A 23,780-nucleotide genomic window follows, 5' to 3' on the forward strand; every position below is an offset into this window, starting at 1 on the left:
GAACGAGGAGAAACTCCCAAATAAATAGGAAAGGGGAGGTCTGCTGTTAACTGGTACAGTATGCACCATCTGTCTGTTTCTGTTGTCTTGAACCACGTGATGTAATTCAACAGCTTCTGACGAAACTACTGAACCAAAAGTCAAATCCATAATATTTCAATGTGATAGGATGTAGTAGTCTTTTCAGAAAAGAGTTTAACTGTCTATTAAGACACTTTCACCGCTTTAGAAATAATCTTCTGTTGTTTGCTACGATAATAATAAAGAAATCTAAAATAATTAAAAGATCCATACAGAAAAAATAAAACTTAATTTAATACACTATAAACCTCTTGACTAAATTAGTCTAATAATCATACAAAGCATTATTTAAGTCAAACCATTCATCTGCAGTGTTTTTTAAAACCATCTGTCTTCATCCTACATCTGTAGTCATCATCATCATCATCATCAGGTAAACAAAAACAAACAGCAAAAAGGCAAAAACGGCTGAAATTAGTTCGCTGCTCAGCTCCCTCCGATGTCCTCCGCTCCCTCCGATGTCCTCCAGAATCCAAAATTAAACTTGGAGTCAGTTTGATGCCATCGTGGAACGTAGAACATGAGGAATGTTCTAGAACATCAGAGGAACCAGAAGAAGAGGGGGATCAGGGGCGGAGAAGAAAACAATAAAAAAAAGTGTAAATTGTTTGAGATGAGATTGCAAAATGGCCGCTGTCCACTGAGAGGAATACATTCATCTGACGAGGATCCCACCGCTGCCACCAGTACTCAGTCAGTCAACCCAGAGGGGGAGGGGCCTACCCAGAGGGGGCGGACCAACATGGGGCCTCCAGGCAAATTGGGAGGGGCCTACAGTCAATCAACCCAGAGGGGGAGGGACCTACAATAGAGGGGAATGGGCCTACAGTAAGTCACACTACGGCGAATGCAGCTGGACAGAGACAGCCTGGCTCACGGGTTCTCCTTTAGGGAGGGGTTAGGCGTTTTAGGGTTGCCTCCCTCTTCCCTGTGTGGCGCGCTACTTTCGATCTGGGCTCCAGTCACAAGTAGCGCACTATATAGGGAATAGGGTGCCATTTGGGACACATCAAAAAGTAAAATCTTGCCTCCATCCCCCACTTCCCCCTTGATCCCTAGGTCCTGGGTGAGCCGCCCCCCCCCAGTAGGGATAGTTCTGAGGCACAGTTTATGCCAGGTGGGTGAGGTCAGAGGTCAGGCTTGGCTGGGCAGAGCTGGGTCAGGGCACTGCCGGGGTGACTCAAGGGGCCGTTGATAGATTGGTTGGGTGGTTGAAGATGAACCAGCGAGCTCATTGGATCCTGGGCGTTAGCATCAAGGTCCTGGTTGGCTGAACGCTCCACCAGGGTCAGCAGTATTTCTGTCAACAGATGAAGACAAAAAGAGAGAGAGTTGTTTCAGATTCAGACACATTTAACACATATTTCACATTTAAATATATTTCACATACATTTTACATACGCAAACACTCAGATATCGCTTGTCAACAGTAAAAGTTCAATATTCGCTGGAAAATCTAATCTAATCAAATCAAATTTTATTGGTCACATGCGCCGAATACAACAGGTGCAAACATTACAGTGAAATGCTTACTTACAGCCCTTAACCAACAGTGCATTTATTTTTAACAAAAAAAGTAAAAATAAAACAACAAAAAAAAAAGTGTTGAGAAAAAAAGAGCAGAAGTAAAATAAAATAACAGTAGGGAGGCTATATATACAGGGGGGTACCGGTGCAGAGTCAATGTGCGGGGGCACCGGCTAGTTGAGGTAGTTGAGGAAAACGTCTTTAAAACATGTTTAGTTCAAGTGCGTAAAGTCAAATCAAATCAAAGTTTATTGGTCGCGTACAAGATTTGCAGACATTATCGCAGGTGCAGCGAAATCCAAAAAGTAAAATTAAATTAAGAACTGTCTTAACGAATCCAATTAACAACCCAATTAACACTGTATCAGTACTTCGACTGTAATCTATTCGTACCTACGTCAGTTGAATCCTCTGCAATATCATTAACAGCAGACTCATACATTTCCTCAGTGAAAACAATGTACTGAGCAAATGTCACATTGGCTTTTTACCAAATTACCGTACGACAGACCACGTATTCACCCTGCACACCCTAATTGACAAACAAACAAACCAAAACAAAAGGCTAAGTCTTATCATGCTTTGTTGACTTCAAAAAAGCTTTTGACTCAATTTGGCATGATGGTCTGCTATACAAATTGATCGAAAGTGGTGTTGGGGGAAAAACATACGACATTATAAAATCCATGTACACAAACAACAAGTGTACACACATTTCTTTCCACAGTGCCGTGGGGTGAGACGGATGCAGCTTGAGCCACACCCTCTTCAATATACACCACCGTTCAAAAGTTTGGGGTCACTTAGAAATGTCCTTGTTTGCGAAAGAAAAGCATTTTTTTTTGTCCATTAAAATAACATAAAATTGATCAGAAATACAGTGTAGACATTGTTAATGTTGTAAATGGCTATTGTAGCTGGAAACTGCTGATTTTTAATGGAATATCTACATAGGCGTACAGAGGCCCATTATCAGCAAATCAAATCACATTTTATTTGTCACATACACATGTTTAGCAGATGTTATTGCGGGTGTAGCGAAATGCTTGTGCTTCTAGCTCCGACAGTACAGTAATATCTAACAATTTCACAACATATACCCAATACACACAAAACTAGTAAGGAATGGGATTTAAGAATATATACATATATGGACAAGCAATGACAGAGCGGCATGGACTAAGATACAGTAGAATATTATAGAATACAGTATATACATATGAGATGAGTAGTCCCGTGTAGCTCAGTTGGTAGAGCATGGCGTTTACAATGGCAGGGTTGTGGGTTCGATTCCCACGGGGGGCCAGTATGAAAAAAAAATGTATGCACTCACTAACTGTAAGTTGCTCTGGATAAGAGCGTCTGCTAAATTACTAAAATGTCAAATGTAGTGCAAGATATGTAAACATTATTAAAGTGGCCAGTGATTTCAATAGGTAGCAGCAGCCTCTAATGTGCTAGTGATGGCTGTTTAATGGTCTGATGGCCTTGAGATAGAAGCTGTTTTTCATTCCATCGGTCCCAGCTTTGATGCACCTGTACTGACCTCGCCTTCTGGATGATAGCGGGGTGAACAGGCAGTGGCTCGGGTGGTTGATGTCCTTGATGATCTTTTTGGCCTTCCTGTGACATCGTGTGCTGTATGTGTCTTGGAGGGCAGACCGCACCACTCTCTGGAGAGCCCTGCGGTTGTGGGCGGTGCAGTTGCCGTACCAGGCGGTGATACAGCCCGATAAGATGCTCTCAATTGTGCATCTGTAAAAGTTTGTGAGGGTTTTAGGTGATAAGCCACATTTCTTCAGCCTCCTGAGGTTGAACAGGCTCTGTTCCGCCTTCTTCACCACACTGTCTGCGTGGGTGGACCATTTCAGTTTGTCGGTGTTGTGTACGCCAAGGAACTTGAACCTTTCCACCTTCTCCACTGCAGTCCCGTCGATGTGGATAGGGGGGTGCACCCTCTGCTGTTTCCTGAAGTCCACGATCATATCCTTTGTTTTGTTGATGTGGAGTGAGAGGTTATTTTCCTGGTACCACACTCCCAGAGCCCTCACCTCCTCCCTGTAGGCGGTCTCTTGTGTCGTCTGCAAACTTGATGATTGAGTTGGAGGCGTGCTTGGCCACGCAGTCATGGGTGAACAGGGAGTACAGGAGGGGGCTGAGCACGCACCCTTGTGGGGCCCCAGTGTTGAGGATCAGCGAAGTGGAGATGTTGTTTCCTACCTTCACCACCTGGGGGCGGCCCGTCAGGAAGTCCAGGACCCAGTTGCACAGGGCGGGGTTCAGACCCAGGGCCTCGAGCTTAATAATGAGCTTGGAGGGTACTATGGTGTTGAATGCTGAGCTATAGTCAATGAACAGCATTCTTACATAGGTATTCCTCTTGTCCTGTGTTCCAATGGCACGTTGTGTTTGCTAATCCAAGTTCATCATTTTAAAAGGCTAATTGATCATTAGAAAACCCTTTTGCAATTATGTTAGCACAGCTGAAAACTGTTGTGCTGATTAAAGAAGCAATAAAACTGGCCTTCTTGAGACTAGTTGAGTTTCTGGAGCATCAGCAATTGTGGGTTCGATTACAGGCTCAAAATGGCCAGAAACAAATAACTTTCTTCTGAAACTCGTCAGTCTATTCTTGTTCTGAGTAATGAAGGCTTTTCCATGCGAGAAATTGCCAAGAAACTGAAGATCTCGTACAACGCTGTGTACTACTCCCTTCACAGAACAGCGCAAACTGGCTCTAACCAGAATAGAAAGAGTAGTGGGAGGCCCCGGTGCACAACTGAGCAAGAGGACAAATACATTAGTGTCTAGATTGAGAAACAGACGCCTCACAGGTCCTCAACTGGCAGCTTCATTAAAAGTACTTGCAAAACACCAGAAGAGGCGACTCCGGGATGCTGACCTTCTAGGCAGAGTTGCAAAGAAAAAGCTATATCTCAGACTGGCCAATAAAAAGAAAAGATTAAGATGGGCAAAAGAACAGACACTGGACAGAGGAAGATTGGAAAAAAGTGTTATGGACAGACAAATCGAAGTTTGAGGTGTTCGGATCACAAAGAAGAGAGACGCAGAGTAAATGAAAAGATGCTGGAGGAGTGCTTGATGCCATCTGTCAAGCATGGTGGAGGCAATGTGATGGTCTGGGGGTGCTTTGGTGGTGGTAAAGTGGGAGATTTGTACAGGGTAAAAGGGATCTTGAAGAAGGAAGGCTATCACTCCATTTTGCAACACCATGCCATACCCTGTGGACGGCGTTTGATTGGAGTCAATTTCCTCCTACAACAGGACAATGACCCAAAGCACAGCTCCAAACTATGCAATAACTATTTAGCGAAGAAGCAGTCAGCTGGTATTCTGTCTATAATGGAGTGGCCAGCACAGTCATCGGATCTCAACCCTATTGAGCTGTTGTGGGAGCAGCTTGACCGTATGGTACGTAAGAAGTGCCAATCAAGCCAATCCAACTTGTGGGAGGTGCTTCAGGAAGCATGGGGTGAAATCTCTTCAGATTACCTCAACAATTTGACAACTAGAATGCCAAAGGTCTGCAAGGCTGTAATTGTTGCAAATGGAGGATTCTTTGACGAAAGTTTGAAGGACACAATTATTATTTCAATTAAAACTCATTATTTATAACCTTCTCAATGACTACATTTCCTATTCATTTGGCCATATTTCCTATTGAAACTCATTTAATGTATGTTTTCATAGAAAACAAGGACATTTCTAAGTGACCCCAAACCTTTGAATGGTAGTTGAAGTCAGAAGTTTACATACACCTTAGCCAAATACATTTAAACTCAGTTTTTCAGAATTCCTGACATTTAATCCTTGTAAAAATTCCCTGTCTGAGGTCAGTTAGGATCACCACTTTATTTTAAGAATGTGAAATGTCAGAATAATAGTAGAGAGAATGATTTATTTCAGCTTTAATTTATTTCATCACATTCCCAGTGGGTCAGACGTTTACATGCACTCAATTAGTATTTGGTAGCATTGCCTTTAAATTGTTTAACTTGGGTCAAACGTTTCGGGTAGCCTTCCACAAGCTTCCCACAATAAGTTGGGTGAATTTTGGCCCATTCCTCCTGACATAGCTGGTGTAATGGAGTCAGGTTTGTAGGCATCCTTGCTCACACACACTTTTTCAGTTCTGCCCAGAAATGTTCTATAGGATTGAGGTCAGGGCTTTGTGATGGCCACTCCAATACCTTGACTTTGTTGTCCTTAAGCCATTTTGCTACAACTTTGGAAGTATGCTTGGGGTCATTGTCCATTTGGAAGACCCATTTGCGACCAAGCTTTAACTTCCTGACTGAGGTCTTGAGATATATCTACATAATTTTCCTTCCTCATGATGCCATCTATTTTGTGAAGTGCACCAGTCCCTCCTGCAGAAAAGCACCCAATGACCTCCATCACCTCCATCACATCAGGAGGATCAAACTGAAGCAGAGAAGGGAAATGTTCCTTAATGTAATCCAAGGGATTTAGATCAGTTTTCAAAATAATTTTGACAGAAAAGTTATTAAATTCACATGAAATAACATCAGGATCACTATAGGTCTTATTTCTAACAGTAAATTGAGATGGATAGTTGGAGATGCCTTTTTCTTATTTAACAGTTGATTGATGATTTTCCAAGTTGACTTTATATTATTTGAGGATTCTTGGAATTGACCTGTATTAGCCACATTATTCAAAGAATTTGTAAAAATATTATCAATAAGGGTGGCAGATGAACTGGTCACTCTTGTAGGCTTATAGATGAGTGATACAGATAGCTGGAGTATAAATTATTCCAAAAGTCAGATGTCAGTGAGTGGTTCTCACTTTTAAATAAATGTATGTTGTAATCACCCAATAGAAAAACATATTGTATCTTCATTATTAATCAAATCCAGTTATCCTACAGTAACATCCAGGGTAAACACCAGCCATCTACCCAGAGGGACAGCTATCTTACAGTAACATCCAGGGTAAACCCCAGCCATCTACCCAGAGGGACAGTTATCTTACAGTAACATCCAGGGTAAACCCCAGCCATCTATCCAGAGGGACAGTTATCTTACAGTAACATCCAGGGTAAACCCCAGCCATCTACCCAGAGGGACAGTTATCTTACAGTAAAATCCAGGGTAAACCCCAGCCATCTACCCAGAGGGACAGTTATCTTACAGTAAAATCCAGGGTAAACCCCAGCCATCTACCCAGAGGGACAGTTATCTTAGTAAAATCCAGGGTAAACCCCAGCCATCTACCCAGAGGGACAGTTATCTTAGTAAAATCCAGGGTAAACCCCAGCCATCTACCCAGAGGGACATTTATCCTACAGTAACATCCAGGGTAAACCCCAGCCATCTACCCAGAGGGACAGCCATGGGCGGTGTGTTCAATAGGGCGATATGGGCGACGCACTGCCAAACGGGAAAAGGAAGGGATTTTTTTTCTAATCAATTATATCATGGCAACAGTAGTTCAGTGTTCACGTCTGATCTGCCAGCCACTAAATGTCCAATCAGGCTAAAGTCGTGCTTCAAATGTCCCCGCCCGTTTTGGGGCGATTTCAGTCAGGTTGAAAATCGCCCAGAAGTCTCTCATAGCCTCTAATGTAAAATAATTTTTTTTCAAATTTCTGAGCTTTCAATACATTCTCTATGGGTGTCTGAGGGCTTGCACTTACGCGCTTTCGTCATACGTAACGTAACGTAACCATGAACGGCAGACAGCAACGCTTGGACAGCGACTGGTGTAACCGACATGCACCATCTTTCAGAAAAGATTAAGAAAAATGAGCTGTCAAAGACCCACATTGATAGCTGTTTGAGATTGTCTGCTTTGGTGAGAGTGAATATTGCCACTCAACTGGATGAGGGATACAGGCTAGCTGTCCGCCGCCACAACGATGAGGTTAGCAACAGCAGAGTCGTGAACACTGTCTACGAGAATCGAGACGACCTCATAGAATGTTTTGAAGCCATCCGGACGGGTTCATTGGGTTCATTTGACCAGCCCACCGTACCAGAAGCTACAGAATAAGGACATCGATGCTGTCTTTATCAAACGTGCCCTCGACAGCTTCGCAAGCAGTGTGCAGGCCATAAGGTAAGATAAAGATTAAACAATATCATTCGATCTTTCTCAAAGCAGAGCTTTATTTGAAAATGTATGCATGAAAGGAGACTGCATTTGTGTTTGAAATTACATTATTGTCATTATATATGGCCAGTGGTGTAATCTATCTTATTTTATATACTATGTGTACTGTACAGTGGTGCTCATAAGTGTATGAACACATTCTAAAGCTGACTAAAAAGAGGAATAAAAAAATAAAAAAATCATCTTTTGGAAATTGATCTTAATGACTTAATTAAAAAAGTTGGAAAATCCAACCTTTAAGGACACCAATTTTCTTTTCTTTTTTATTCCTCTTTTTAGTCAACTTTAGCATGGGATCATAAGCTTATGAGCACCACTGTATACTGTGCTGAACATCCAGGCTATGTGAGACACAAAGGCTAACTTAAACACTAAAGACTTTATGCATCCCTGCCCATTTTAAGTGGAACTGAAGTATTTGTACTATACATGGATACATTGCATATACCTGTGCATCACATAGACAACAATACTGTACAAAGCCAACAAACACATTGGTCTGTTTGCCTTCAGGGACTCCTCTCAACAGCAGCTGCAAGAAGCAACAGGAGCCAAAAGACCCAGAACAGCTTTGAGAGAAGAGGAGAAGCAGAGGCTGTCTGAAGAGGTCTGCAACACCATCCTGGATCACACCAAAGAAAGGTTCTCTTTCTCTGGCCACCTTGTGAGTGCTACCTTACTGCAAGCAGACATGTTTGAAAGGTACTGCCATTCAAAAAAATAAAAAATCTGTTCATGTTCATTTTTACAAATCTATACAATTGGCCAGAATATGGTTGTTCATATTTACAAATCTATACAATTGGCCAGAATATGGTTGTTCATTTTTACAAAGCCATACATATTGTTTATGCAGTGTTGAGGAATGTGAAAGAACACCCTTGATTATTTTTACTGTGATAACTTATTTTGCTTTTGTAAGCCAACACTTTTGAGATCAGTCAATAAATGCTTCTGGTATTGACTTATATGCTGCCCCTGTCTTCATGTTGTTGCTGGACATATCTTTTTAAAAATGTGTGTAGGTCACCTAAATCATCAGAAAAATTGCCCCTCCTGAGAATTTTTTCAGGAGCCGCCACTGGGGACAGCTATCTTACAGTAACATCCAGGGTAAACCCCAGGCATCTATTTTACTAAATTCATTAAAGAACCAATGAGAGTCAATCAACAAACTCATAATGGGACTTTGCTGGATTGGCGCTTGGTGACATGTCCTGACAGGATTAAAAATTCCACCCAAATGGATTAATTTAAGACAATGTACAAATTTAAATATTGATTATTTAATTGAGGACTTGATATCCATAAACTGGCAAATATTCCAAGTAATCCCAACAGACCAAAATGCACTTTGTCACTGAATTCACAAAAGGTATGTGATAAAAATGCACCTTGGAGAACAGTGAAAGTCAAGGGGCCGTCCCCTGCCCTGGGTTAGCTCTGCCTTAATACATCAGTACAGAGAAAGGGATAAAGCATGGGGCTAAGTACTGTAGAACCAAAGATCCAACTGATTGGGAGTCCTATAGAAAATTATGAAATGCCAGTAAAAACTAAAACTAGAAATGCAAAAGCCTCCTTCCATATGGATAGTCTTACAAAAAAAAAAAAGAAGAAAATTAACAGCAGTTCTGGAAATACACAAATGACCTTTTAAATAGGTCAAATAATCAACCTATTCAGCAAATAATCCTACATGACAGTGTCATCCAAGAGCCGGCAGATATAGCTGATGTTAAATCAGCATCATCTATAAGCTCATCTGGTACCTCAATAATTTCACCCTCAAATTCCATCAATGCTAGGTATACATGACCTGATGGTTATCCCCTCAGCAAGAATGGGAACAATAATCTGATACAGTGCATTCGGAAAGTATTCAGACCCCTTCACCTTTTTCCACATTTTGAGCTTGAGTTTTGTACACTCAGTGTATTATAGGTAATTAGTTGTATTTATAGTTGCAACAGTATATTTATTGGTTGTATTAGCAGTTGTAGCAGTAGTTTTTATTAGTTGTAGGCCGACAGTATTAGTAGTTGTACAAAACCTTTTAATGCTGTTAATGTACATTTTTTAAAAGTATTATTATTATTATTTCATTGTTGTTATTATCAGACCGTAGTTGCCATATTATGATTGTTACTAAGTACATATATTAGTTTTTTTTATTTGGACACTCTTGAAAATGAGATGGTGCATCAAGAGATTCCATCCTGCAAAATTTAAAATTTAAAAATATTAGAAAAAGCTATGTCAAGACAATCAAGTACAAAACCCCATAACAAAATGGATAGAATTTACAACAGGAACCGGGATTCGTCTGACCAGGCAATGTTTTTCCACTCCTCAGTTGTCCAGTCTTGGTGATGGCGTGCCCACTGGAGCCGCTTCTTCTTGTTTTTAGCTGATAGGAGTGGAACCCGGTGAGGTCGTCTGCTGCAACAGCCAATCAGAGACAAGGATCGACGAGTTGTGCGTTCCACTGTTGTACTGCGCCGTAATTTGCCTGTTTGTGGCCCGCCTGTTATAGCTTGCACGATTTCTTGCCATTCTCCTTCGACCTCTCATCAACGAGCTGTTTTCGCCCACAGGACTGCCGCTGACTGGATGTTTTTTGTTTGTCGCACCATTCTCGGTAAACCCTAGACACTGTCGTGCGTGAAAATCCCAGGAGGCCACGCCGTTACTGAGATACTGGACCCGGCGTACCAGGCACTGACGATCATACCACGCTCAAAGTCGCTTAGGTCACTTTTTTTTTATACTAAATTTGAAAAAATTGTTTAAAACCTGTTTTCACTGTCATTATGGGGTATTGTGTGTAGATTGATGAGAAAAAAATTTGTTTAATACATTTTAGAATAAGGCTGTAACGTAACAAAATGTGGAAAAAGTAAAGGGGTCTGAAAACTTTCCGAAGGCACTGTCCACTAGCGGGTAGAAGCCTCTAAGGGGCAGGGTAGAGTACTAGTTAGCCGGCTAGTTTAGTTTAGTTTATTTGAACAAATAGAAAGACAGTTTGTAACAATATGTGCAGGAGGGGATAAAAAGTGGTGCTGAATGGTCTCTAAAACCGGCAGTCAGCTATTGACAGTGTCTAAGGTTCAGGGCAGGGTACTGGGCAGAGGCCGGCTAGTGGTGACTGGTTAACATTCTGATGGCCTGGAGATAGAAGCTGTTTATCAGTCCATTTCAGGTCGTCAGTGAGGTGCATGCAGAGGAACTTGAAACTTTCAATGTGGATGGGGGCGTGCTCCCTCTGCTGTCTCCTGTAGTCCATGATCAGCTCCTTGGTTTTGTTGACGTTGAGGGAGAGGTTATTTTCCTGGCACCACCCCGCCAGGGCTCTCACCTCCCTGTAGGCTGTCTCGTCACTGTTGGTAATCAGGCCTACCACTGTTGTGTCGTCAGCAAACTGTTGTGTCGTCACGCAGTCATGGGTGAACAGGGAGTACAGGAGAGGGCTGGGCACGCACCCTTGTGGTGCCCCCGTGTTGAGGATCAGCGTGGCGGAGGTATTGCTGCATTCCTTCATTTGGGGTCAGCCAGTCAGGAAGTCCAGGACCCAGTTGCACAGAGAGGGGGTTCAGACCCAGGGCCCCGAGCTTAGTGGTGAGCTTGGAGGGTACTATGGTGTTGAAGGCTGAGCTGTAGTCGATGAACAGCATTCTTACATAGGTATTCCTCTTGTCCAGGTGGGATAGGGCAGTGTGCAGTGGAATGTTAATTGCGTTGTCTGTGGATCTGTTGGAGCAGTATGCAAACTGAACTCAGTCTACGGTGTTAGGTAAGATGGAGGTGATATGGTCCTTAACTAGCCTATCAAAGCACTTCATGATTACAGACGTGATGGGCGATAGTCATTTAGTTCAGTTACCTTCACTTTCTTGGGTAAAGGAACTATGGTGGACTTGACCTTGAAGCAAGTGGGGACAACAGACTGGGATAGTGAGAGATTGAATATGTCCGTAAACACTCCAGCCAGCTGGTTTGTGCATGCTCTGAGGACGCGGCTTGGGATGCCGTCTAGGCAGGCAGGCCATGCGAGGGTTAACACGCTTAAAATGTCTTATGGTCGGCCACTGAGTCCTCGGGAGCGGCCAGTGTCCGCGGGGCCTGTCTTGTTTCCCTCGAAGCGGGCGAAGGTGTTTAGCTTGTCCGGAAGCGAGGCGTCTGTGTCCGCGACATGGCTGGTTTTCACTTTATAATCCGTGATTGTCTGTAGACCCTGCCACATACGTCTCGTGTCGGAGCCGTTGAATTGTGACTCCACTTTGTCTCTGTACTGATGTTTTGCCACTTTGATTGCCTTACGGCGATCATAGTTGGTCTGTTTGTACAGAGTTTAAGTTTCTGCCTATAGGTAGGGAGAAGCAGGATGGAGGTGTGGTCAGATTTCCCAAAGGGAGGGTGGGGAAGGGCCTTGTAGCTGTCCCAGAAGGGAGAGTAGCAATGGTCAAGAATGTCTCTCACCGCTACTGCTAAAATAAAGGGCAGTGGATGCTAAAAACCAAGCTGGACCAATTTCAGACAGACCTCCCCAGACAGTTGAGCAAGTGGTGACCATCTTAGGGTGTTTTCACATATAGTCCTCTTTAAAAATAACCCATCTCAGTCCTCTTTAAAGTGAACTTTGGGGTGAAGAAAAAAGCTAAATAACTGAGTTCTCTTTGTATTCACACTGTCCTTGCCTTTGGATGAGGACTCAACTCTTTCTGTCAGTTCACTTCCTCTATTCTGTGGTCGGAGTCATGTTTGTATACACATTGCTAACATTTACTCAATGCACTCTGGGTTTTTACAAAGTGCAGGACAAGCCATTCCATCAGAACGTGTTATCGGACAGCTAGATATACCTACGTACATTTTGGAAGCTAATAGATTGCATTTAGTTAAAAGATGAGACATAATAATTGTAATCAGACGATATTAACATGTAAATGTATGCACTCACTAACTAAGTCGCTCTGGATAAGAGCGTCTGCTAAATGACTAAAATGTAAATGTAAATGTAAATATTACTGGTAACAGAATAAATAGCAGAAGAATAACTGGAGATTAAATAAGACGTAATTGAAAATTGTACAACCAATGTAGGCTACTGCCCCTTTAGGAGCTAGAATTGATTTTGTACCCAATGTTGTGATTCTCACCAAATATATTGGTGTCTTCTCACACTATTCAAACCCCACAATTGAATAAACAGCTTATGAAGCTCTCAGCCTATAGATCACATATTGCAAACAAATAATCTGAACTAAAAACACACATATTTTGGAATTTTTGTGCAAATCAAAACAGCACGTTTTATTTCGGCAAACCTGCACATCATCTCTCTTTTGTGGCACCAATGTGAGGAGTTATGTCAGGGGAAACGGTGTTGCAGTAGTCTGAGGCGTTGCGTAAATAATGACAAGCTAACCTGGGGAGCTTTAGGTTCACATTGCCCTAAAAAAGGGAATCAGACCCCGGAAATTCAAGCGAACCAAACTCAGACCACCTCTTGAGATGGTCTCAGTTCGGTTTGCTTCGGGGGGCTCTTTTGAAGGGGTCTGAGTTCCTTTGGAGAGTTCACACTGCACAAAAAAATTAAGCGAACAGAGTTCACATAAATTGGCTGAAAGAGACCAAGTGTGAAAACACCCTTGAAGAACAGATTATAAAAGAACAAACCTACAAAGAGTGAGTAAAAATAATCACCTCTAATCGCACTAATGGTCAACGGTTTGAATAATTTACATAATTTAAGTGCCAGTATAATTTCGATAGCGTGGCGTGGGAATCAATCAAGTGACGCGTATAGCAGTAGCTTTAAACATATAGCAACAGCCCGAAGTGCTCACAGACAATCGAACTGCTGCTGCTTGGTTAAATATTCATACTGGGTTATTAGGCTTAAAAGCAACAACATCACATACCACCTCTTTACTAGACCGATGACACAATGAGAGAATGAGAGAAGAGACATTAATAAATACCACATTGACGTCACAAAATGAATGTTGTTCCCCAGTAATGGAATGCTGACGGTGCATGGCATTTACCACGACATCATCCACTTACTGTTGTCTGAGTAGACTGGTGAAGGGTGTGTGTGTGTGTGTGTGTGTGTGTGTGTGTGTGTGTGTGTGTTTTGCAGGGGAGAAGGGTGTCTTGACTGTGTGTGTGTTTCATAGGAAGGGGGCCCTGGTCAAATCTAAGACACTACAGGGAACATGATGCCATTTGGGATGCAGCTGTGTTCTAAAAAGGACAGCTCCGTTGGGACTTCCAAGTCCATCAGAGAGTTGTTTTATTTAGCAGACTTTAACAGTCTGGCCCCAGGGCCTCTTATCAGACCAGAAGCCCCTCCTCTCTCCCTGCTAAACACACATACAAGTAACTGCCAAAATAAAGGAAACACCACTAATGTGTCTTAATAAGGTGTTAAGCCACCACAAGGCACCAGAACAGCTTCAATGAGCCTTGGCATAGCTTCTACACGTGTCTGGAACTCTAAGGGAGGGATGCGACACCATTCTTCGACGAGAAATTTCTATAATTGAGTGTTTTGTTGATGGTGGTGGAAAACGCTATCTCAAGCCCCGCTAGAGAATCTCCCATTAGTGGCTTATTATGAGAGTCTTCATCACTGAAGCTCCTGCCAAACGTGCCCCAACAATCACCCCTCTTTCAAAGTCACCGAGACCTCTTCTTCTAGCCATGGCAGCCAAAACAAAATGGGCAACTGGGCCTGCCCAGCATTTTTATACGTGACCCTAAGCATGATGGGATGTTAATTCCACACCTGTGTGGAAGCACCTGCTTTCAATATACTTTGTATCCCTCATTTACTCAAGTGTTTCCTTTATTTTGTCAGTTACCTGTACATACACATGTACACACTACTAATTACGATATAACATTGTCTACTTCTCAGTCCGGGTCATGCCCCATAACTAGCTAGCCGTACTACATCATACAGCTACATTAGATCTAAATTATTCACTAGATGAGTCGTAGGGAGAAGGGGCTCAATGAAGTGCATGTACCTATTACCCAGACACTTAGGGCCTTGCTGTAAGGCATAATGACTACTTGGAATGGGGTAAAGTAAAAAAAAAAAATACAAAGCTTTTATCCCATACGATGGTTAACTGCTACAAGCTCCTACGGGCTCCATTCCGTGTGTTTCAGAGGGATTCTGGGAAAGTTGTGAGTTTGACTTGTTCTGTAGAGGTTTATCACATTTACATTTTTTTTTTCTTTCACATTTTGGTCATTTAGCAGACGCTCTTATCCAGAGCGACTTACAGTAGCAATTAGGGTTAAGTGCCTTGCTCAAGGGCACATCGACACATTTTTCACGTAGTCGGCTCGGGGATTAGAACCAGCGACCTTTCGGTTACTGGCACAATGCTCTTAACCACTGAGCTACCTGCCGCCCCGTCATGACAGGTCTACTCACGGTGGTCTGCTCAGGGGTCACGGAGTTCTACTGCACCCTTATTAGACCCCTAATATTGTGTGTATGAGTATATGTATACTTAAATATTTACATACATCACTACCGTGAAGTCCTATAGGAGTTACAAACCATGTATATGTTTATGAACAGTTATAACCTCTTTATGAATGGTTACTCCTCCCAGGTGAGGGCCCAGAGGCCATGCAGGGGCTTGTAAATACTAGGCTAGTTTGTATGCTTATGTATGTTATGCACACAGTTTAATAGGTACACCCAATAGGTACACCCACCCAGTACTCCTGAGTGGCGCAGTGGTCTAAGGCACTGCATCGCAGTGCTAACTGTGCCACTAGAGATCCTGGTTCGAATCCAGGCTCTGTCGCCGCCGGCCGCGACCGGGAGACTCATGGGCGGCGCACAATTGGCCCAGCGTCGTCCAGGGTAGGGGAGGGAATGGCCGGCAGGGATGTAGCTCAGTTGATAGAGCATGGCGTTTGCAACGCCAGGGTTGTGGGTTCGATTCCCACGGGGGGCCAGTATAAAAAAAATATGTATTCACTAACTGTAAGTCGCTCTGGATAAGAGCGTCTGCTAAATGACTAAAATGTAAAATGTAAATGTACGGAGTCTGACCCCCCCATTTGCCTCCAGTTTAATAGGTACACCCATCTGGTACGGAGTCTGACCCCCCCATTTGCCTCCAGTTTAATAGGTACACCCATCTGGTACGGAGTCGGACCCCCCCCCTTTACCTCCAGAACAGCCTGAATTCTTCGGGACATTCTACAAGGTGTCAGAAACGTTCCACAGGGATGTTGGTCCATGCTGATGCGATGGCATCACGCAGCTGCTGCAGATTGGACGGCGGTACATTCATGCTGTGAACAGCCCGTTCCATCTCATCCCAAAGATGCTCTATTGGGTTGAGGTCTGGGGACTGCACAGGCCACTCAAGTAAACTGAACTCGCTGTTATGTTCCATTCGATGTTTTTCCACTCCTCAATTGCCCCAGTGTTGGTGATGGCGTGCCCACTGGAGACGCTTCTTCTTGTTTTTTTAGCTGATAGGAGTGGAACCCGGTGAGGTCGTCTGCTGCAACAGCCAATCAGAGACAAGGATCGACAAGTTGTGTGTTCCGAGATGCCGTTCCGCACCGTTATTTGTCTGTTTGTGGCCCGCCTGTTAGCTTGCACGATTCATGCCGTCCTCCTTCGACTTCTCTCATCTCATCAACGAGCTGTTTTCGCCCACAGGTCTGCCGCTGACTGGATGTTTGTTTGTCGCACCATTCTCGGGAAACCCTAGACACTGCCGTGCCTGGCACCGATGATCATACCACGCTCAAAGTTGCTTAGGTCACTCGTTTTGCCCACTCTAACGTTCAATAGAACAGTAACTGAATGCCTCGATGCCTGTCTGCCTGCTTTATATAGCAAGCCACGGCCACCTGACCCACTGTCCGTAGGAGCGATCAATTTCCGCAAACGGGGTGACGTACCTAATAAACTGTCCGCTGTGTGTATGTCTATGTATTTGACCTGGTCCAGAGTTCAGAGGTCATTCACGTGCATATAAACACTATGTATACTTAAGTATGGTTATGTATCTCATACGTGCAATGTATTTATGTCTAGTGTGTAATGAAACAGAAGTGTATTTTATATACAGCAGTACTGTGTGTCTAAGACAATTCTGCCCTCCGGATATTAAAGTTCATCCCGTCCATGTATCTTACCTGTTCCTGTCCCATTGAGGTCATCCCAGGTGAGGTGACGCTCATCTGTCCGGCCATCTGACCTGCTGCGGCCATGCCGCTGGCGTTGGTAGCCATGGAGACGTTGAGGTTCATTCCGTTGCCGTTGTACATGGCTGCGCCCCCATTGGTCTGCTGCTGCTGGGCGAACTGAGGCGGAGACTGCTGAGTACTGAACATACTGGAGGAAGGAGGGGGAGAGAGAGAGAGAGAGAGAGAGAGAGAGGAGAGAGAGAGAGAGAGAGAGAGGGGGGGAGAGAGAGAGGGGGAGAGAGAGAGAGAGAGGGGGAGAGAGAGAGAGAGAGAGAGAGAGAGAGAGGGAGAGAGAGAGAGAGAGCGAGAGCGAGAGAGAGAGGGGAGAGAGAGAGAGAGAGAGGAGGGGAGAGAGAGAGAGAGAGAGAGGGAGAGAGAGAGGAGAGAGCGGAGAGAGAGAGAGAGAGAGAGAGAGAGAGAGAGAGAGAGAGAGAGAGAGAGAGAGAGAGAGAGAGAGAGAGAGGGGGGGGGGGGAGAGAGAGAGAGAGAGAGAGAGAGAGAGAGAGAGAGAGAGAGAGAGAGAGAGAGAGAGGAGAGAGAGAGAGAGAGAGAGAGAGAGAGAGAGAGAGAGAGAGAGAGGTTAGCTTTAAACTCTACTAAGTATAGAGAGAGAGAAGGGTTAGCTTTAAACTCTACTAAGTATAGAGAGAGAGAAGGGTTAGCTTTAAACTCTACTAAGTATAGAGAGAGAGAAGGGTTAGCTTTAAACTCTACTAAGTATAGAGAGAGAGAAGGGTTAGCTTTAAACTCTACTAAGTATAGAGAGAGAGAAGGGTTAGCTTTAAACTCTACTAAGTATAGAGAGAGAGAAGGGTTAGCTTTAAACTCTACTAAGTATAGAGAGAGAGAAGGGTTAGCTTTAAACTCTACTAAGTATAGAGAGAGAGAAGGGTTAGCTTTAAACTCTACTAAGTATAGAGAGAGAGAAGGGTTAGCTTTAAACTCTACTAAGTATAGAGAGAGAGAAGGGTTAGCTTTAAACTCTACTAAGTATAGAGAGAGAGAAGGGTTAGCTTTAAACTCTACTAAGTATAGAGAGAGAGAAGGGTTAGCTTTAAACTCTACTAAGTATAGAGAGAGAGAAGGGTTAGCTTTAAACTCTACTAAGTATAGAGAGAGAGAAGGGTTAGCTTTAAACTCTACTAAGTATAGAGAGAGAGAGAGAGAAATGTTTAAACTCTACTAAGAGAGTTCCTGAACTATTTTATTACTATGCCTCAAGTTTCATTTATAACCCAAAGAAGGGTTTTACACTCAACTACACTACCGTTCAAAAGTTTGGGGTCACTTCGAAATGTCCTTGTTTTCCATGAAAACATACATTAAATGAGTTTAAATAGGAAATATAGCAAAATGCATAGGAAATGTAGTCATTCAAAAGGTTAGAAATAATGATTTTTAATTGAAATAATAATTGTGTCCAATCTTTGCTTTCATCAAAGAATACTCCATTTGCAACAATTACAGCCTTGCAGACCTTTGGCATTCTAGTTGTCAATTTGTTGAGGTAATCTGAAGAGATTTCACCCCATGCTTCCTGAAGCACCACCCACAAGTTGGATTGGCTTGATGGGCACTTCTTACGTACCATACGGTCAAGCTACTCCCACAACAGCTCAATAGGGTTGAGATCCGGTGACTGTGCTGGCCACTCCATTATAGACAGAATACCAGCTGACTGCTTCTTCCCTAAATAATTATTAAATAGTTTGGAGCTGTGCTTTGGGTCATTGTCCTGTTGTAGGAGGAAATTGACTCCAATCAAGCGCCGTCCACAGGGTATGGCATGGCGTTGCAAAATGGAGTGATAGCCTTCCTTCTTCAAGATCCCTTTTACCCTGCACAAATCTCCCACTTTACCACCACCAAAGCACCCCCAGACCATCACATTGCCTCCACCATGCTTGACAGATGGCATCAAGCACTCCTCCAACATCTTTTCATTTGGTCTGCGTCTCACAAATGTTCTTCTTTGTGATCCGAACACCTCAAACTTCGATTTGTCTGTCCATAACACTTTTTTCCAATCTTCCTCTGTCCAGTGTCTGTGTTCTTTTGCCCATCTTAATCTTTTATTTTTATTGGCCAGTCTGAGATATGGCTTTTTCTTTGCAACTCTGCCTAGAAGGTCAGCATCCCGGAGTCGCCTCTTCACTGTTGACGTTGAGACTGGTGTTTTGCGGGTACTATTTAATGAAGCTGCCAGTTGAGGACCTATGAGGCGTCTGTTTCTCAAACTAGACACTTTAATGTATTTGTCCTCTTGCTCAGTTGTGCACCGGGGCCTCCCACTCCTCTTTCTATTCTGGTTAGAGCCAGTTTGCGCTGTTCTGTGAAGGGAGTAGTACACAGCGTTGTACGAGATCTTCAGTTTCTTCTTTAATCAGCACAACAGTTTTCAGTTGTGCTAACATAATTGCAAAAGGGTTTTCTAATGATCAATTAGCCTTTTAAAATGATAAACCTGGATTAGCAAACACAACGTGCCATTGGAACACAGGACTGATGGTTGCTGATATTGGGCCTCTGTATGCCTATGTAGATATTCCATAAAAAATCAGCCGTTTCCAGCTACAATAGCCATTTACAACATTAACAATGTCTACACTGCATTTCTGATCAATTTGATGTTATTTTAATGGACAAAAAAATTGCTTTTCTTTCGAAAACAAGGACATTTCTAAGCAACCCCAAACTTTTGAACGGTAGTGTATATGGAAAATAATCATGCATAATTTGGTGTTTATTGAAGCCTAGATATGGTAGTTGATCTGTGCTGTCCTGGATATTCAAGTGCTGAGCGATTAGTGCTTTTTGAGGTCGGTTCTGTTTCGGTTCAATTATAATATATATATAATATAATATAATATAATATAATATGCCATTTAGCAGACGCTTTTATCCAAAGCGACTTACAGTCATGCGTGCATACATTTTTGTGTATGGGTGGTCCCGGGGATTGAACCCACTACCTTGGCGTTACAAGCGCCGTGCTCTACCAGCTGAGCTACAGAGGACCACTTATGAAAAATTAACCACGGTTTTCGTTTTCGATAATTTTTTAAAACATGAAATGCACTATGCATTATGTGGGATGAATGCTGTAACAACACAGAATACAACTATTAATAAAAGTCCCATGATGGTAGTGACTGGCCATTATTATCACTTCTTAACCATCATTTATTCACTTTACTTTACTTTAATAAGATATTTCAGTTGTTGTGGATATTACATTAGTTTTATTTGCTGACTTTATTATTTCATTCCAAGTCATCATCTCATCTCTATAGAGCTGCTGCCTATGCTATCTGACTAAATCACTATTTTAGTAGTTCTTCAAAGTAAATAAGACGTACTTTTATAACTGCTGATTACCAACTATCAATCACTTAGATCATGTATTTTCAGATAGCGATACCTCACGAAGCAACCGCTCTCCATCCCGCTCTTCTCTCTTCTCTCCCCGTCTGCCCCACACAGACCGGACAAGTAGGTGCGCAAAGGATTATGGTCATTGTAGTTAATTAGCACGTTTTCTGGGCCAAACTATGTAGAATATTGGCCTGTTGGAAACTACAACTCCCTACTAACATAGTTCGGGCTTGATCTGATTTATCTCTAAAGAAACTGTACATAAAATGACGGTTAATCGCTCAGCACTAATATTCACAGACAGATTCTTAACATCCACAGACAACTGGATGTCTGATAAGACACATTGTAATAAGGACATGCTCTCTACGTGCTCTCTCTCTTTGACCTCTGATTATTGGGACAGTTTTACTGTACAGGTTTCCACAGCCAACCCTGTGGTCCCCCCATCTTTCTCACTCACCTGTTGTTTCCTCCCACGTTGCCCTGGGGCGGCCAGCCATTCATGTCAGGCGAGGCCTGGAAGGTGGCGTTGCCCTGGCCCTGCTGTTGCATCATGGGAGACTGGGTGTAGGTCATCCTGGGGGACAGCAGGGGACTCTGGGGCGTGGCCTGACCCCCAAACCCTCCATCAGGCTGCTGGGACATACCTGGGGGGGGGTCAGGGTTTTAGGTTGAACAGGTCTGGTCTAGAATGCTCCTGTTTCCCCCAGCGTTTCCCAAACTCGGTCCTGGGGACCCCAAGGGGTGCACGTTTTGGTTTTTTGCCCTAGCACTACACTACACAGCTGATTAAAATAATCAACGCTTAATGATGAGGTGATTATTTAAATCAGCTGTGTAGTGTTAGGGCAAAAACCAAAACTTGCACCCCTTGGGGTCCCCAGGACCGAGTTTGGGAAACGCTGCCTTAACCATTAGTGGGGAAAATGCTAAACTGATGCTGTCACCCTGGACTATACCATCTAGAACATAGCTCTAACACCGAGGTGTCCATACATTTCATAATAATAATAATAAAAATACATTTAATTTATAAATCACTTTTCATTGAAAGACAATCGCAACATGCTACAGTGAGTGTGCTATCTCGTAACTGGAATATATTTCCAAATTGATTACTGATGTGTGTAGGTCACTTAACATAAATGTGTACATTCACTCCAGTCCTCTTGGTGAAAGAACAGACAGCAATACAGACAAATCTAATTATTCTAATACACTCGAGTAACAGTCACAAACACACAGAGTACATACTCTCTTAGAACAGACAACTGCTAATGACTGGAAATCATTCGGTTATATCAGTTACCCGTTTGGCAGAATACAATGTCCTCTCAATAGTTGACTTATTGAGAGTTTACACACTGACAGACTCACCAAAAATACAATCAAAGCCTAAAAAAGGTTCAGAGGTCATCTGTTGGGGTTAAGGCGGTAGGGTTCAGGGTTCAGGGAGTGTACAGGCGTTCGAAGGGAGGGAGGACTACATGCATGTTAATGGTTCAGTCCCTAATGGCACCCTATTCCTTACATAGTGCACTACCAGAGGGCTCTGGTCAAAAGCATTACACTGTGTAGGGAACAGGGTGCCATTTGGGATGCACGATTAGTGTGAGCAGCCAAGGGGGGGGGTAGGAAAGTGGAGGAAAGAGAGGATGAGGGAGACTGGTGAGAGAGAGGGTGGGAAAGAGAGGTGTGGGGGGGGGGGGGGGGGGGGGGGGGGGGGGGGGGGGGGGAAGGAGCGGACGGGAAGGAGAGGGGGGGAGGAGAGGGCGGGATAGAGAGGGCGGGAAGTAGGGGGGGGAGGGAGGGGGGGAAAGGAGGGGGTTCTTTATTGTAAAGGATTGATCAACCACACCACCATGTTGCAGGACAGCATATCACACAGGATTATCTTCAGATTAACCTGAGATTACATATTACACTGGGAGACTAAGGGGTTATAATCAGATGTATGTCTGATTAAATATTGATCTAATTGATATGCACTAATGGGAATTGGGAAATAGTTTGAATTCAGTCCTATCAAGCAGCCTTAAAAAGTCCCAATAAAATATACAAACAGCACTGTAACATACTGTAAAATGAACATACTGTATTTACAATGTATGTAACATGAAGTTTATTATGTTGAACTTGTGTTTCTTGCTTTAGTCTTTTCTTACTAGCACTGATTGAGCTGATGGTTTATTAAGGAACGTTTTTACTGGCAATGTGGAAGTCTTAGTTGAATGCACGGACTGTAAATCATAAGGGTGTCTGCTTAATGTAGTTTGTATGGTACCGCTTTCTGTCCAGCTACTGCCCTCTAGTGGAAAATATGTTTTATGGCCTAAATCAGGATAACCAATCAGGGATTGGCTATTAAATCAGGAGGACCAATCAGGATTGGCTATTAACCAGGAGGCGGATGAATCTAATTGTTGGTGGGTTGTAAGGCAGTAGGTACCTGAGATTGAGAACTGAAAGGCACTGAGCTGCTGTACATGAGGGCCGACTACGGCCCCAACCTGTCCTGATCCCCCCGTCGCCCACATCATCATCATCTGGGAGGAGGTAGAGCCATGCAGGGCGTGGTGGGGGGGGAGAGAGGAGGGCAGGCTGGGCGAGAGGAGGGGGGAGGAGAAGGGGCTGGTAGAGGGGTGAGGAGGAGGAGTGGGTGAGGCCAGGCCTGGGCCTGTACTGGTACCGTAGCTGGGCGGGTAGGGGGACTGCTGGGGGTTGGTGGTCTGGGGGATCCGGGGGTTACTCAGGCCTCCTGATAGGCCACTTGCAGCAGCGGCGGCCATATTGGGAGGTAGGTTGAGTCCCTGGGCTCTCATCACCATGTTCCTCTGCTGCTGCGCCGCGATCTGTTGTTGTTGTTGTTGTTGTTGTTGTTGTTGTCTCTGGTGCTCCAGCTGACGCTGCCGCAGGTGGTTGCTGAGGAGTTCTCTCTGGCGTTGCGCCAGCATCTGAGCATTGATGGTCCCCTGGAGACAGAGAGAAAAGGAGATAGTCAGATTTAACAATATCTACAAAAAAAAAGATCATTGTTTTCTGGTGAATTATAATACTGGTATTTCTATAACTATTTGGTTACTGTGTGAGTAACTGTGAGTAATGTGTGAGTAAGCTACCTGGTTGGGGTTGTTGGACTGTAGAGGTAGGTTCATATTGGACACTCCACTCATCTGGTTCATCATTGGCTGGCGGTTCTGATGAGAACAGGTAAACAGGTTCTTTACCATAAACAAACATTCTGCTTCTGATAAAGTCATACAGGCATCGGCACACCGCTTTGAACCGCTTCGGAGTAAACCGCTTCGGAGTAAACCGCTTCGGAGTAAACTGCTTTGAAATAAACCGTTTTGGAGTAAACTGCTTTGAAATAAACCGTTTTGGAGTAAACTGCT

The 23,780-nt window shown here is 43.5% G+C and overlaps 1 protein-coding gene across 2 annotated transcripts; it reads right to left on the reverse strand.

Annotated features, from left to right (window-relative positions):
- Nucleotides 1-291: 291 nt before the first annotated feature.
- Nucleotides 292-23,780, reverse strand: LOC311121402 (nuclear receptor coactivator 2-like). Of its 2 annotated transcripts, none has more exons than XM_084195899.1 (5): nt 23,505-23,780; nt 22,835-23,357; nt 20,846-21,032; nt 16,957-17,155; nt 292-1,381 (listed from the first exon to the last, which is right to left on the reverse strand). In XM_084195899.1, the coding sequence occupies exons 1-5, from the start codon at nt 23,643-23,645 to the stop codon at nt 1,370-1,372; spliced, it is 1,062 nt and encodes a 353-aa protein (XP_084052025.1). In that variant the 5' UTR covers nt 23,646-23,780; the 3' UTR covers nt 292-1,369. The 2 variants fall into 2 exon arrangements, with proteins under 2 accessions (XP_084052025.1, XP_084052026.1); XM_084195900.1 differs by having other exon boundaries at nt 23,075-23,357; nt 23,505-23,779.

This window comes from Coregonus lavaretus (genome assembly GCF_964263955.1).
Source record: "Coregonus lavaretus genome assembly, contig: HAP1_SCAFFOLD_2865, whole genome shotgun sequence".
NCBI classification, from domain to species: domain Eukaryota; kingdom Metazoa; phylum Chordata; class Actinopteri; order Salmoniformes; family Salmonidae; genus Coregonus; species Coregonus lavaretus.